Source organism: Parasteatoda tepidariorum, chromosome 10, assembly GCF_043381705.1.
Source record: "Parasteatoda tepidariorum isolate YZ-2023 chromosome 10, CAS_Ptep_4.0, whole genome shotgun sequence".
In the NCBI taxonomy this organism is placed as follows: Eukaryota; Metazoa; Arthropoda; class Arachnida; order Araneae; family Theridiidae; genus Parasteatoda; species Parasteatoda tepidariorum.
The window spans coordinates 34,529,404-34,544,736 of NC_092213.1; the positions used below are offsets into that span (position 1 = coordinate 34,529,404).

At 26.9% G+C, this 15,333-nt stretch overlaps 1 protein-coding gene across 1 annotated transcript in view; it reads left to right on the forward strand.

Moving 5' to 3' along the window:
- Positions 1-4,203: 4,203 nt before the first annotated feature.
- The window catches only part of LOC107447116 (snake venom metalloproteinase-disintegrin-like mocarhagin), an 83,198-nt gene continuing 72,068 nt past the window's right edge, over positions 4,204-15,333 (forward strand). The window contains exons 1-3 of the mRNA XM_071186926.1: positions 4,204-4,423; positions 8,981-9,123; positions 14,449-14,525. Coding sequence (XP_071043027.1) covers positions 4,348-4,423; positions 8,981-9,123; positions 14,449-14,525 — 296 coding nt within the window. The 5' untranslated portion in view covers positions 4,204-4,347. The remainder of the gene's footprint in view (positions 4,424-8,980; positions 9,124-14,448; positions 14,526-15,333) is intronic.

Here is a 15,333-nt window from a genome sequence, read left to right on the forward strand (position 1 = left end):
TAAATGAAAAATATAAAGTAATCATAATGATCTGCAAAAAAAAAACAGCAAAATATGATTATTTAACTAATTATTATTCCAAACGATTGATGAAGGTTAATTATTTAATTTACCTTTGTTATTATGCCAAAAGATTAGTAATCAATTAATTAATCATCAGATCTTTACTAAAAAAATAGTAAAAGTAAGATATATTTAATCATTGTTTTATCAAGGGATTATTAAAGTATAATAATTTTTATCATCATCATCGTTTAGTCAAATTATTAAAATATAATCGTTTAATTCAAAGTCTATGTTTTACGGTCGTTATTGCTCATTATGTTTAAGGAATCATCATAATTGTGATACTCATCATAGTTAGATAACGAGAAATTAGTATTTTTTTTTTATAAAGTTTGGTTATTTTTAATTTTAAAAAAATCAACCCTTTTGATCGAATAGCGTCAAACAATTTTGTCTGAAATAAGTTAAAAAAATGTATGTGATAAACACATTAAAAAATTTCGCAAAGATTCTGCAAAAAAAATGAACTAAGCTTTCACTAAAGCTTATTTTTTGCGCAAGTCTGCATTATTTTTTATGATCTACATAAAAACATGGATACTTTATCGAAAACATATTTTTAAACTTTTCAAGCCGCTTGATTTTGTAATAAAAATAATAAAATTATATGTCTTGTTTTAAAGTGAAAAAAGATAAAGTTTCATTATGCTCTTAAAATGAAATAGGATAGAAATTTATTTTTCATCGAAACGGAGTAATCTAAAAACTCGTTAAATCTCGCTTTACTCAAAAGCTATACGAGTATATATAAAAAAAGTCTTATCTGCTAAAAAAAAAGAGAGTTTTTTTTCGACTTTTATGAGCGGCTGTAAGCTGTAAATGTTTTTATCTCGGTTTTAAAGGGCAAATTATCTCTGCGTTAATTTGATTATAAATTTCGGAAAATTATTCCTATAAACACAATTTTTCGTTTTACTAATGAATAAATTGCTTAAGCTAAGAACATAATGGAATCGTAAGTTAATTGTGAAGATTTTGAATTGTTATGAACCACTTTAATCCAGCAAATGTTTACGAATATTCGATGCATTAATTTCTTGAAACATTAATTTTCCATTAGTAAAATATTAGGTGGAATATTATAATCAAGTAAAGTATTATTTATGTTTTAGACTTAAAATATACTAAAAAATATTTTAATTTGAAATATAAGGGATACATTTCACTTTTAAGAAATATATCTGAGTTTATTTATTTCATCAATCGCAATTTTCATTGTATTTGAAACTTTCAATGAGTTATATTTCAATAAAACTAAAAAATTTACAGATACAACTCTATAATAAAGGAATAAAAGTAAGAATAAATTTTTAAAAAATTAGCCCACGCTTTCCAATTCCCGAACTGATTTTCATTCATCATTGTTTTTTTTCTGAAACAACAATATTTTCCGCAAAAACACAGAGCATTTTAATTTTGAAATTTAATAAGTAATTTCTTCGTTGACGTATTTCATAAAAATTCAAATCGGCAATCGCTCTTTATTAAGTTTTAATTTTTTTATTTTTAAAATTTTACTATAAGTGTTATGATTTATGTCTTTCAATGCTTAATTTCATTCTCTTTCTTTCTTTTATTTTTATTTTTTTATTTTTTGTTACTTTTGATTCACATCTACTCGAGCGCGAGTTTATAAAATAAAGAAATGAAATAAAGATCTCGTGTGAAAGAAATATGAATTTTCTGCAACAATTGGATATAATATAAAAAAAACACAACTACTTCCCCTTAGTAGGAATAACATTTACCATGACGCAATGCTAAATTCTATGCCACTATCCACATAAATGCCACTATCCACATAAATCAATTATTAATCAAAAATCGAATATCAATTACTTTTCTTTATAATGCAATAAAATCTGGCGAGCAGCTATTTAAACGATCAAACACTTCGTTTGTTTATTTGTGGCTTGAAGTTAGGCTAGCAGAAAATGCCGTTCATGGGTTAAATTTAGTAGGAATAACACTACCTGTGACGTAGGCTATAGTATACCCAATTGATAAATGACCAATATTTAAAGCATAAAAGTTTTTTAAAAAAAATAATCAAAAGGCACTTAAATTTGCAATAACTTTCAAGCAAATGGGAATTAAAAAAAAAAAAAAAAAAAAAAAAAAAAAAAAAAAAAAAAAATTTTTNAAAAAAAAAAAAAAAAAAAAAAAAAAAAAAAAAAAAAAAAACATTTGATACTCGTTAAAAAAAACTAACGGAACGTGGATAGACGAACGTGTTTTTTTTGAAGTTATACTTCTTATGCGACTTCCAACAAGGTTGCGTTAAACGTTTAACGCTACATTGTTATTGGCGGGAATTCACGTGGTAGGATCCAGTTTTCCCTCATTCATTTCCATATTGTTTAGGTTGTCATCAGCACAAAATTAACAATAGNACCAAGGTGGCGTTAAACGTTTAACGCTACATTTTTATTGGCGGGAATTCACGTGGTCGGATCCAGTTTTCCCTCATTCATTTCCATATTGTTTTGGTTCTCACTAGCATAAAAATAATAAAAGTCACAAAAGTATTGCTTTCTATAAATATTTTTTTAGTTTGATTTGATACACATACAATTTTATAGGGTATTATTTTTTATTTTCAAATTTAGTGGATAACAATTGTGAAAAATTAGTGAAAACAATCCCACGGACAATGCGACGGATTTAAGGTTATGTCAAGGTACGTCTCCAGTGAATATCAATTGACTGTTAGGTTTTCTCTTTTGAAATTACATTATGACGCATTCACATACATTATTAATACAAATGCATTTTCCATGGCGAGACGATGAGGCAACCACAAGCACTTCCACTGGTTCAAGAGGTCCACGAGGGGAAAATGCACAATATTACCGTTATTACAGAGCACGGATGCGAGCGGAGCAGGAAAAAGAGTCGTTGAATAGAACTAGTGATCCTTCTACGACTGCTGATTCTTCTACAATTAACGTCGCAGGTTACGAAGTTTAACTTCTTACTCGTGGAGGGACTCCACGCACAATTTTTTTTTTATTTTAAGTTCAACAGTTAAAAATTTTTGAGCTTATTCCATTGAACTACTACACTTTAATCCGGATCCCTTTTATCACACCTTCATAGCTTCAAGTTTATAAGTCTTATAGAGTTTGAGCAACAGAGCAATATACAAAACTAAAAATAAAAAAAAAGAGAGAGAAATTTTCAAAAAAGCACCTCAAATTGCAATAACTTTCGGGCAAATTGGAATCCAGAAAAATACCTCTTGCATACGATAAAAGCACATGGTCCTATGTAATCAGTAATGCGCATTGACCGCCTTTATTTCCCAGACTCGTTGATCAGAAAAAGTCGACAGAGTTTCTGATCGATTTATCATATCAAATATAAATTTACTATCAAGTTTCTATGCATATGTTAGTATTATTTTAAGGTCGTACCGGGATCGAACACCAGTTCCTCACAATAACTGCTCAATGTCGAGATGACTGTGCCACAGCGGCTCATGAAATAGTTAATAATTCAGCAGAAAAAGAGGGTTTAATGGAGCAAGAGTTGAATTTAAGCAACATTCTAAGTTTGTCGATCAAACGGAGACGGCTCACTTGGATAGTTCGAACTTATATTTAAGAAAATTGGATTAATTCAAGGATTCAAATCTTTTTAGTATTTAAAAGTTCCGATTCTATATTTCATTTTTCTAATTAGATCAGAAAAATAATTTAATATTCTTTCTCTATATATATGAATGACTTCTTAAAATATCGGACTTCAAGTCATTTTAAAAAGATTGATGATGTTTTTTCCTGTTTCTACTAAATTGCCCGTTTATGAGACAAAAAAAAAAAAATACTCTGTACTGGTAAAGACATTTAAAAATCAGTTTCTTAAGTAACTTCATATTTTTCAATAAATAAAAAGCAACTGAAAGAAATGATTTATACATCCGAAGTAAACGCTCGTTTGGAGTCTTTTGAAATTTAATACATTTTCAGAAAAGGGGGTAGGGAGTTGAAGGGTTTTTTAGAAAAGTCCCTGTCAACGCTTATCAGAAGAAGAAGAAGTAAAGAAAGAAAAAAAACATGGCTTTTAAAATAGCCCACTCCATCTTTTGAAAAGCGGGGCGTGAAAAATTCGAGAAACGAAAAATTGAATCGCGCTCCTTTTCGTAAGTGATCCATCATAAGTCAGAAGACAGAACCTTATTGCTAGGATCGCCTCTAATTATGACGTCACGAAAGTAAAAAGATACTTCCTTTTTTTAAGTCAAGCTCTGAGCTCTATTGATGCCTCAATAGTGACAGAATGAATATCGTCTGCGTCTTTTGGTTGTTGATCAATGGAGGATATTTTGCTTTTACGGAAGCACTTGGAAATGCAGGTAATTTATTAGATTTTTTAGAGAAATATATTCTATAACTCCAAGCACTTGTGTTTATGATATTTTCGTTTTTATCATTTCAAACATTTAATTACAATTGGTATTATTATTTATAACTAAAATGGCAGTGGTGGCAAAAGATAATAATTTTTTTTTTTTATCTTTTGTAAATTCTAGTGTTGATTTAGATTAGAACTCTAGATTTTAGAATTCAAAAAAATAAACTTAAAAAGAAGTAAAATGCGGATTTCGAAATAATAAAAACGTAATTGTAAGGAAACGAGTTTTCTACTCAATAAATAAGATCAGTAATGATAAACGGATTTATTTGAGTTCGATGATTGAAAAAAATGTATTGTTCAAAAAGTAAAAAAGTTCTTTTTTCAATTTACTTTGTTTTCCTTTAAAAAACTGATTTTGTGAACATTTATTTTCATTACAATTATTATATTACTGCTCTTATTCATTCTCTTCATTCAAACCATTGCATATCATTTTTTTCCTACATTTCATAACAAATAAAACATGTTGTTTGTGATGCATCATGGTTCCTTATAATCATGCATATGGGCATATATTACAGGCAAAATATGAAACCTCCGCGCATTCTACCAAATACCTATAGACATATTACAGTATGATTCTATATGAACTGATGATTTTAGGCAAATTATTAAAAAAAAAGAATCTTTATACACTTTACTTAGACATAGTATATAAAACTTAAACCTTCTATAAAACGCTAAATGTTCTTTAGGTAAAATTTACGATAAGGCTATTATTTAAAAGACATAAATTCTTTATGAATGTAAATCAATTTTTCGAAAAAAAACTGAATACTACCATTAAAGAGGACTCTATATGTTTCCTGCACTGTGTAACACGCCAACATTCTTGCATTCACTGTGCAACACTGTGTAACACGCCAACATTCACTGTGTAACATTTTACCTAGACATAGTATATAAAACTTAGACCTTCTATAAAATGACAAATGTTCTTTAGGTAAAATTTACGATCAGTTATTATTTAAAAGACATAAATTCTTTATAAATGCAAATGCATTTTTCGAAAAAAAGCAAACTGAATACTACCATTAAAGAGGCCTCTATATGTTTCCTGCACTGTGTAACATGCCAACATTCTTGCATTCACTATGCAACACTGTGTAACACGCCAACATTCACTGTGTAACATTTTACCTAGACATAGTATATAAAACTTGGATCTTCTATAAAATGACAAATGTTCTTTAGGTAAAATTTACGATAAGGCTATTATTTAAAAGACATAAATTCTTTATAAATGCAAATACATTTTTCACAAGAAAACAAACTGAATACTACCATTAAAGAGGCCTCTATATGTTTCCTGCACTGTGTAACACGCCAACATTCTTACACTCACAGTGCAACACTGTGTAACACGCCAACATTCACTGTGTAATATTTTACCTAGACATAGTATATAAAACTTTGACCTTCTATAAAATGACAAATATTCTTTAGATAAAATTGACGATAAGGCTATTATTTAAAAGACTTAAATTCTTTATAAATGCAAATATATTTTTCGAAAAAAAACAACAACTGAATACTACCATTAAAGAGACCTCTATATGTTTCCTGCACTGTGTAACACTCCAACATTCTTTACCTAATTCTTTTATTGAATATTTAATGACTTTTGTACTCCTCTTGTTTGTTATTTAGCATTCTACAGAATGCCTAGACAATGTGAGAAATGTTTGATTATTTCATACTTAGCCTGCCAGTTTTCAGTATGCCGAAATAATTAATCCCGATGAAATTAAAATTATAAATTATTTAGTTATTTCAAAAAATAATTCAATAAAAATCCTCTTAATTTTCTTCCATAGATATTTTTATTAAAGAATTTGCTTAACATTTCGATTTTAAGAAAATAAAACTGAAGTAAGCAAAAATTTCAAATTATAATTTGAATAATGTATCTACTTCAATAAAAAATATTCTTTTTTAGTATAAATTTTCTAATAATTAAATATTTATTCACAAATTATTAAATTTTTATTCACTATTTTATTATTCACAATTTTTAAGAAAACTAAATTTATTTTTTAAAGAATTCATTAAATTAACTGAGTTTTATATTTATAATTACCGTGAATGTTGTCCTCTTACATTTGGTAAAAAATTAAATCTCGAAGAGTTTAATAAGTGTTGCAATTCAAGAGTTAAAAGAGCACTCTAAAAATAAATGTTAAGCAGTTTTAACTTAAATAAATCTAATTTAATTTATGAAGCATGGATCAATTATGATTTATATTTCTAAGTACTTATATTTCTAACTTCATGGGTAATATATTTCCATTCCTCATTTTTTCAACCTCCGGTTTTCATCCAATGTAAATCGATAGCTCAAGTGCCAGTTTTAATTAAAAATGTAACATTCTACCAAATATCTTTCTCATTTTTATTTCCATTCGTAACAATATGCATTTTGTAATGAAATCGATTTGTAATAGAAAAATATAATAAAAAATAAAATAATATGATAAAAAATATAATAAAAAAATAAAATAATATAATAAAAAATATAATAAAAAAATAAAATAAAATAATAAAATGAAATAATAAAAAATATAATAAAAAAACATAATAAATAAATAAATTTACTTCTTACAATCCTTTTTAAAAAGAAACTGTTTATTAAATTAGGTATTTATTTTAAAGTGCAACAAGCAGCTGTTTGAATACTTTATGTTAATTAAAGCGGATATTTATTTTCTAATATAATATTTTCTCTACAATAAACTCAGAATTTGTATTTCCAACATAAACAAAGAATTAAATTAGATTTACTGTTGCTCTAATGGTTATTCATAAATTCAATATTAATGAATAATTCATAAATTTTCATGTATTTTTGCAGTAATTTAACAGAAATCCCTAATACAAATATATTTAAACTGTTGAAAGCAGAATTTAAAAGTATATAACAAGTCTCCTTTCATGAAATTAAAATATTTATTTCATTGATATTCCAATTTATTTTGTCAACTAACGTTTGTAAACATTTAAAATGTTTTAATTATTAAACGGAATAAATATGTTTGTAAAAGAGAACTGCAAATGTTTCAAAATATTAATAATGTATGTATATTCAACGAGTTGCTGCAAAAGTAAATATTTCACAATGTTCTACAGAACTTAAAGCAGTATTTGAAATAATGAATCATTTTAGACGCATTTATTATTATCTTCGATTGTAAGCTATTTATTGGATTTGCAACTAAGTTCCCACTTTTTTTTCAAATTTTAATACTCCGCATGTCATTACATTTGTTTGGAATAATGTTTTAGATCATTCGAAAAAGAAGGTTAGGTAAATACCTGAATCTAAGTCTTTTTTTTTTCTTTTTTTTGGAATTAATTTATGTTAATTATTCGATCCTTAAAATGAATGTCTAGTTAAGAAAAATGAGTTTTTTCGATATCTCTTATTTGTTTTTCAGATATCTTTCGTTATATATGTAGATTAGGTATGTTCGATATCTCTTTTTTGTTTTTCTTCGAAGGTGTTGTTCTCGTATGAAATTATGGTATTTTGTGAACAATATGTTATTTTGATAACTAATTCAAGGTGGTAACAGAAAATGCAGCTTTATAGTCACTTTTCAAAAATTAGATCACAATTGCTTTTCATATTCACTTTCATATCACACTTTGACTTTTTCTTCTCGACGTTTTGCACCATTTTCAGAATTAGACCGTAAGGGAAGCTGGCTGAAGTTGGACTTAAATACTTTTTTAACCCACCAAGTTCAACCCACCTTTAGAAAGCTCCCTCTATGGTATAATTCTGAAAATGGCGTACATGTCAAGAAGAAACGCAACAGTTTTGTGAATATGAAAAGCCTTTGTGATCTAATTTTCTGCATTATTTGGCTCATAAGAGTTTGCAAAAATTGAGAATCATTCATCGAATTTGATAATTTCCATCTAGGTGGGAAAATCTCACCAAATCGGCGATTTTCAAAAATTCTAAATAGCTTTGAACTTATTTGCCGGGAAATAAACTTTAGTTTAACTCCTTTAACAAAGGAGAGTTTTTTCTTCTTTGTAAATAACATCTCGAATCCATGGTAGCAGTTCCTGTATGACAAAATATTTCGTCATATCCAGTTAACAAGTTAAAATATTTAAATTATTCCTCCGTTCCAAAACTAGAATTATTCTTTATGGTAAGATAGTTTATGTTGTTTAAAATTATTTCTTAAGGGAGATCCACTTAAACTGTGGCTTGTTTATTTTTCTCGGCAAATGAGCTTCAAAGAAACATTGTTAATGAAGTTTCAAATGCCTCGATCAAAAGCTGCTCGTGTCATCTATGCTGCGTATGGAGAGAGTAAGCCATGGATGAAAGAACAGCTCGTATTTGGAGTGACAAGTAGATATGATAGGAGTGTAACTTTTGACTTTCAAGATGCACTTCGTTTTGGTTGTCCAGTTATATTGGAAAATTTTAATTTAAAGTAAGTTAAATATTTTTGCATAAAATTACTTTTGATTTTAGGTTTACGAATGCTTCTTCAAAACCAACTAAACCAAGATTTGATAAGAAACTTGGGAACACGTTATGAAATTGTACATCCAATACAAATCAGCCAATATTGGAGTAAAGGAGTGTCAACAAGGGATTCAAGTGTGGATGGTCGTGTAAGTTTTTATTAATTCTGTGCGGATTATTTCAGAACTTTCTTTTATTCTTTATCTACCTCTGCTTCAGGACAATTTTTAATTTAATGTTAGAAGGTCATATTACCAAATTTAAAAATAAAAATAATATGTAATTTAAATTTAAGTATTCTAAAAAAAAATAAAAAAAATCAGGGTATTTTTCTGTAAAGTGCAAAACTAAATGCATGTGATTAACACTAAATATATATAACATAAACTAGATATGTATGATTTTCTAATGAACTTTGAAACTAACTTTAATTCTAACAAACTCTTTGAAACTTATTTATATTCCCGACAAAGAATATTTCCTAAATAAATAATTACTACAGAAATTTGATAAAAATTATTTGAGATTTATCTTCCATTATTTGTATTATTTTCATCTTTTAATTTCCTTCGAATTTCAAAAAGAAAGAAGTGCTAATTTATTCCGACATCCCTATATGCACTACGAATATAAAGCTTTCTAACATAAGTTTTATATGATGCTTATTGAAATAGAAATTAGTCCGCATTGATAAATCTTTTCTAAGATAAATTTCACTTTATTAGCATGTTAGGATAACTTTAAAATTCGTCTCCCAAATTGACATAAGTGTGTAGGTAATTCTTTTGTCAACTTAAAACAAAAAATTAATTCTTCACGATTCTTTTGTATTTCATCTACTTTTCACATTTTTTCTTTATTTTTTTTATCTTAAATTTTATAGAGAAAAATATTTGAGTTATTATTAGTAATGCTTAGCAATTATAAAAGTCATATAAATACAAGTCATATAAAAAAATTGTCATATAAACTAAGTTTTTTTAAATTACAATTATAATTATAAGTACTTCGGATTTATATTTACGAAGTATTGATACGAAATATAATCAACACCAAGATTTAAGAAATAATGGAACTTCCATTTTTCAAAATTTTATAATCATTAGGGGAGAGTGGGGTCAATTGTAACATTTTTTACTTAACTATTTTTAACTAACAAAAAATCCAATATATTATTAGTATTAATTGACAGACGAGTAAAGTAGACTATCCTCTACTAGAAAAAAAAATAAATACCTTATTTTAAATGTTATTATATTAGTTATTAACAATTTTTGACAGTCGTGCACTTGTTACAATTGTCCCCACTTACGGGGTCAATTGTAACAGTTCATAAATTCAACTAAAACATAGTTAATTATACATATTATCATAGTTGTGATATATTTTTTTATTGATCAAAATAGTAGTGATATTTTAGGAGTAAAAATAATAATGAGCAGAGACCTAAAGGGTTAAACTTTTAACTTTAAGGGGTTAAAAATTTTAATTTATGCTGTGAAAGGTGACAAATAAAATAATGCACATGCAACATAATATAAATGATATAGGAAACTATTGGTGGTTCTTAAAGAGTTAAGTAATTGTTTGTAAGCATAAGATTATTTATTTTCAGCTGTTACAATCGTCCCTTTACTTATTGTTACAATTGTCCCCAAGACGCCATTTCAGCTTCATTTGTTAAAAACAATGCTAGTTAATTAACTAAACTAATCTTTTTTTTCTGAAATGTTAATTAAGGTGTCCACTTACATATTCGGTTAATAATTTTTATTTATTTAAACAAAATTACTTTGTTACAATATAATATTCTAATACCAAAAAAATTACTTGCGTAGCGTGAAAATATCTTTTGTGATGTAACTCTTTCAAAAGTACCTAGAAATGGTTGTCAGCAGGGGTGCACATGTAGATTTATTAAATACACTTTGTGCGCCACCTAAGAACCAAATCTAAAACCCGACACTCGAAATTTTTGCTCTGTTACAATCGTACCCTGTTACAATTGACCCCACTCTCCCCTACTGATTATGACATTTTATTAACATCAATTCTATGTTGGCAGATGATATTTTCTACAAATTCTTATTGTCAAAACAAATGTACTTTGATGATACATTCTCACAACCTGCTTACATCAAATGTACCAAGAACTGCAGTTGATTTAAAGAATCAATTATAGAAACGAATAGAGATAAAATATTCACTGTTTTCCGCATTTTTTAAAGCTTTTACTACACATATGTTTGCTATATATTTATTATTCCCAAACTTCAAAATTAGCTACTAAATCAATCAATAGATTTCACTGCTGACTGCAAAAACTATATTAACAATATTGCATGACAAACCATTCAAATTGAATCAATCCTCAATTTGTTGCGCCATCTGTTGATAACCTTTTAAACTAATTTTTAAACTTAGGGATAATAAAGACCAAGTTTTTTAACTAGAACGCAGTAATCTGTAACTGTCTATATCGTTCTGTTTTTATTTAATTGTCTCTTTTCTAATCACCGGTTACTTTTGCGTGCCATACCTTATAAAATATAAAAATAATTATAAACCAAAACTCTGTTAATATTTAGGGACTTTTTCTTTGATGAAACATTAGATTAATGTTTATTAATCACCATAATGCAATGTATAACTTTATCTCAGATGAATTAACACAGCATTATTCCTTAGTTATCTCAGAGACAAAAACCTCGTAAATCATCATCAAATTTCAAATATATTAATGTATATTTAGTAATAATGTCAAATATAATAATATAATAATATATAATAACATAATAATTTCAACTATAATAATATAATTTCAAATATAATATTTCAAATATAATAATGGGAAAGACAGAATTAGATATAAGATCGCAGTTACACGATAATTGCTCAACAAATTACATCAGCATGTCTTTCAGTAAAATGACTTTACAAGCAATGAAGAGCAATTAGATGTTATTTAGCTAGTTGTCTTTATTTTTTACTTCCGTTACTTCATCTTTTCAGAATTCGTCAGGTTTCAATGTACGATTTCGAAAGAATGCCATTCAAAGTTTGGAGAAAAACTTTTAATTTCGACCTAGAAAACGTATGTGAAAATTCATCGATTGTAAATTAAATAAACTTTGCTTTTAAGGCTACAAAATAAAATTTATATTCTTGAAATGTATTATTGTAGGAAATTTTTTTATTAATTTCATTTGGAATTTTGATATTTGGTGATTCTTAAATAAGTAAATAAATTCATAATAAATCTACAAGGAGAAAAAAGATTGTGACTTAACCGAACTATATGGTAATGAGATTTCTGGCAAAAAAACACATGATTCTAGCTATTAAAATTAAAATCTAAAGTATTTAAACCATTCATTTTCTAATTTTTCCGTTTATATGGTAGCGATTTACCGAAAATTCTGGTTTTCGAAATAACTTTAACACACATTTAATTTTTATAAACATGCATTTAGTAAAAAATACGAAACTGAGAAGTAAACTTAATCAAAAATGGTTTTTATGCCATGCTCTAAAGTATCATGATGAAAATTTCCAAATTTTACCACAAATTATGAAACCATATTTTATAGTTAATTTTACAAAAATCATTAGAAAAGCGTTTCGGTAAAAATTACCACTTGTTTTGATGTTTCCATAGAGTCATAGTTACATGGTAAATATTACTATATTCTGTGAGTTTTGACCTTACTTTTTTTCTCAATATATTATTGAAGGAAAAATTTTATGAGCGTTCGCTTCCCAATGAGGTGACCCAGGTTCGAATCCCGGCAAAGGGTGGTTGATAAAAACTCCGCTACACCAACCATAGTGCTGACATAAAAATATCATCAGTGGTAGACGGACCATGAGTTTGAATGCCCCCGGACGAACCGTGGGAGGGTTTTGTGGTTTTTCTCACCCAAATGTGGATTGATTTCGAAAATTCCTTAAGGAAGGCTTGTTTGTCCCATTGCTTGCCTATTGCTTAATGCAGAAGTTCCCTTGTCTTATGGGTTGGGTTCAAAATTACAAGGATACCGAGTCGATCATTGACAGTCGTAAACTCGGGATTAGGTCGGCTGTTCAACGACGGCTATAAAATAAAATAAAAGAAAATTTTGATACAAATTTTGCGATTAGAAATGTTTAAATAAGTTAAGAAATTCTTAATTATGCTGAAAAACGATGTATTCAATGAAATTGAATGTTAAAATATCGAAATATTTAAGACGTTAGGATATTAAAAATTGTCACGTGAGAAATCACCATCCAATATTTTAAATTTAAATTGATTTTTAGAAAAAATGTTTGACAATTAGTAGCTGAAGCTCCATTAAACTGGTGGTAATATGGCGAACTGAATCACACTTAATTAATAAAAAATTCAAATTAAAGGAAAGAATATAAATCATACATTTTTTAAATTATGCATAAAATTTATGTGTATCTAAATAATATTAAATAAAATATTTTATTTAAAATATAGTAGTTTTTTTCTCTAAATAATGAAATAATTCACATCAAGGCAGAAATGTAGATCATTTAATGTAAAATTGAATATGATTTACACATTTAATTTAGTGATTTATACTTCATCGCTTACAATTATACTCAGAACAAAAAATTGGTGAAAGCTACCAGGAGATGATAAAATTCCCCATTTTTTGACTATAAGGAACACCAAAACACTCGGCAATTTTTACAAAAGAGCTTAGGTAATAATTTTGGTAAAATTAACAACAAAATATAGTAAATGTGCTGAAAGTTGGTAAATGAGATTAAATAAAAAGTGATGAAATAAACAGGAATCTGAGGAAATTATATAAAATAACAGGAAAAGATAATAAATGATAAGGAACAGAAAATGATATAAAATGTGATGAAATTTGATAAATGAGGTAAAATTTGGTAATTTTATCATGATACCTTAGAGCATGGACCAAAAATCATTTATTCGGTTAAATTCATTTTTCAGTTCTATATATTTTTTTTTAAATGAACAGTAATAAGAACTATAATTTCGAAAAACAAAATTTCTGGTGAACCTTACCTAATAAACGTAAAAAAATAGCGAATGAATAGTTTTTGATTTTTTTAACCAGAATTATGTTGTTTTTTTCTTTTACAAGATAAGTCATTGCCATACATAACGGTAATTTTACTAGAACTGTTTTCTTCGTGCAAAATATTTTCGCTTCAGAATATACTTTAGTTCTGCAGTTATCTAAATATTATTTTACTAGCTATCTCATATTACTGAATTTTATATTTTATTCAGAATTATTTTAGTGATATTCTTATGCATAATAAAACACTTCTATATGAAAAATAGGAATTATAAAATGTATCAAATTTTAATTTAAGTAATTCAAATTATTAAAAATTCAAATACCGAATTATCTAGATGAAGCATTTTAAAGTTCATAATACATTATTCTAGTTTGTGAATTCTAATTTTCTTATTAACTTTATAGATAACTCATTTGCAAAAAACATCATTTGTAATCGACACCTTTGGCTATAAATTGCATTTGGATTTAGAATTAAATACGTAAGTATTATTCATACGTATTAATATTATATATATATATATAGATGACGGCNATATATATATTTACTCTCTCGATATTTACGAATGACACTTTACATTTTGTATAATTCAAGTAACATCGAATTATATTTGTCTCATTTTAAATGGTGCAATCAACCAAAATAAAAAATAAATGTTCATGAAAATCACGTCACCGTAAGGTTACAGATTTTCATGAACAATTTTTGTAGATAAATTTTTGATGAAAGTGACTAAATTATTTCTTTTCAGAATTTTTAGACGTGACTACGATTACCATTTTAAAATTTGACTCAAATTCGTAAAGCAAGGGCATAACTACAGATGATGGCTCGTATGCTATAAATGTTTTTATCTTTTTTTCTTATTTATGAGCTAATTTTTTTAAATTTCGGTGTCATTAGAAAAAAAATTAGAATAAATCAAATTAAAAAGATATAGACATTTTTAACATACTACTGTACCACCATCTGTAGGTACGTCATTTTCTTAAATTCAATCAAATTTCAAAAGAATCCTCTCATCGCAGTTTTGGATAAAAGATCTTTAAAAAAAGATCTTTAAAAAAATTATTTTAGCCATTTTTCATCTAAGACATTTTCTACAAAACTTTTACAAAGGAAATCAGTGGCATGATGTGTCAATGGCCAGTGATCGATTTCGCTTCGAATGGGTCATTAGATGTTTAAGTTATAATGGGAATAAATTAATACAATATTCTCATGACAGAAAAACTATAAAACCAAATGTAGTATATTTGTTCTTAATTTAATGTATTACTTCTTCAGAT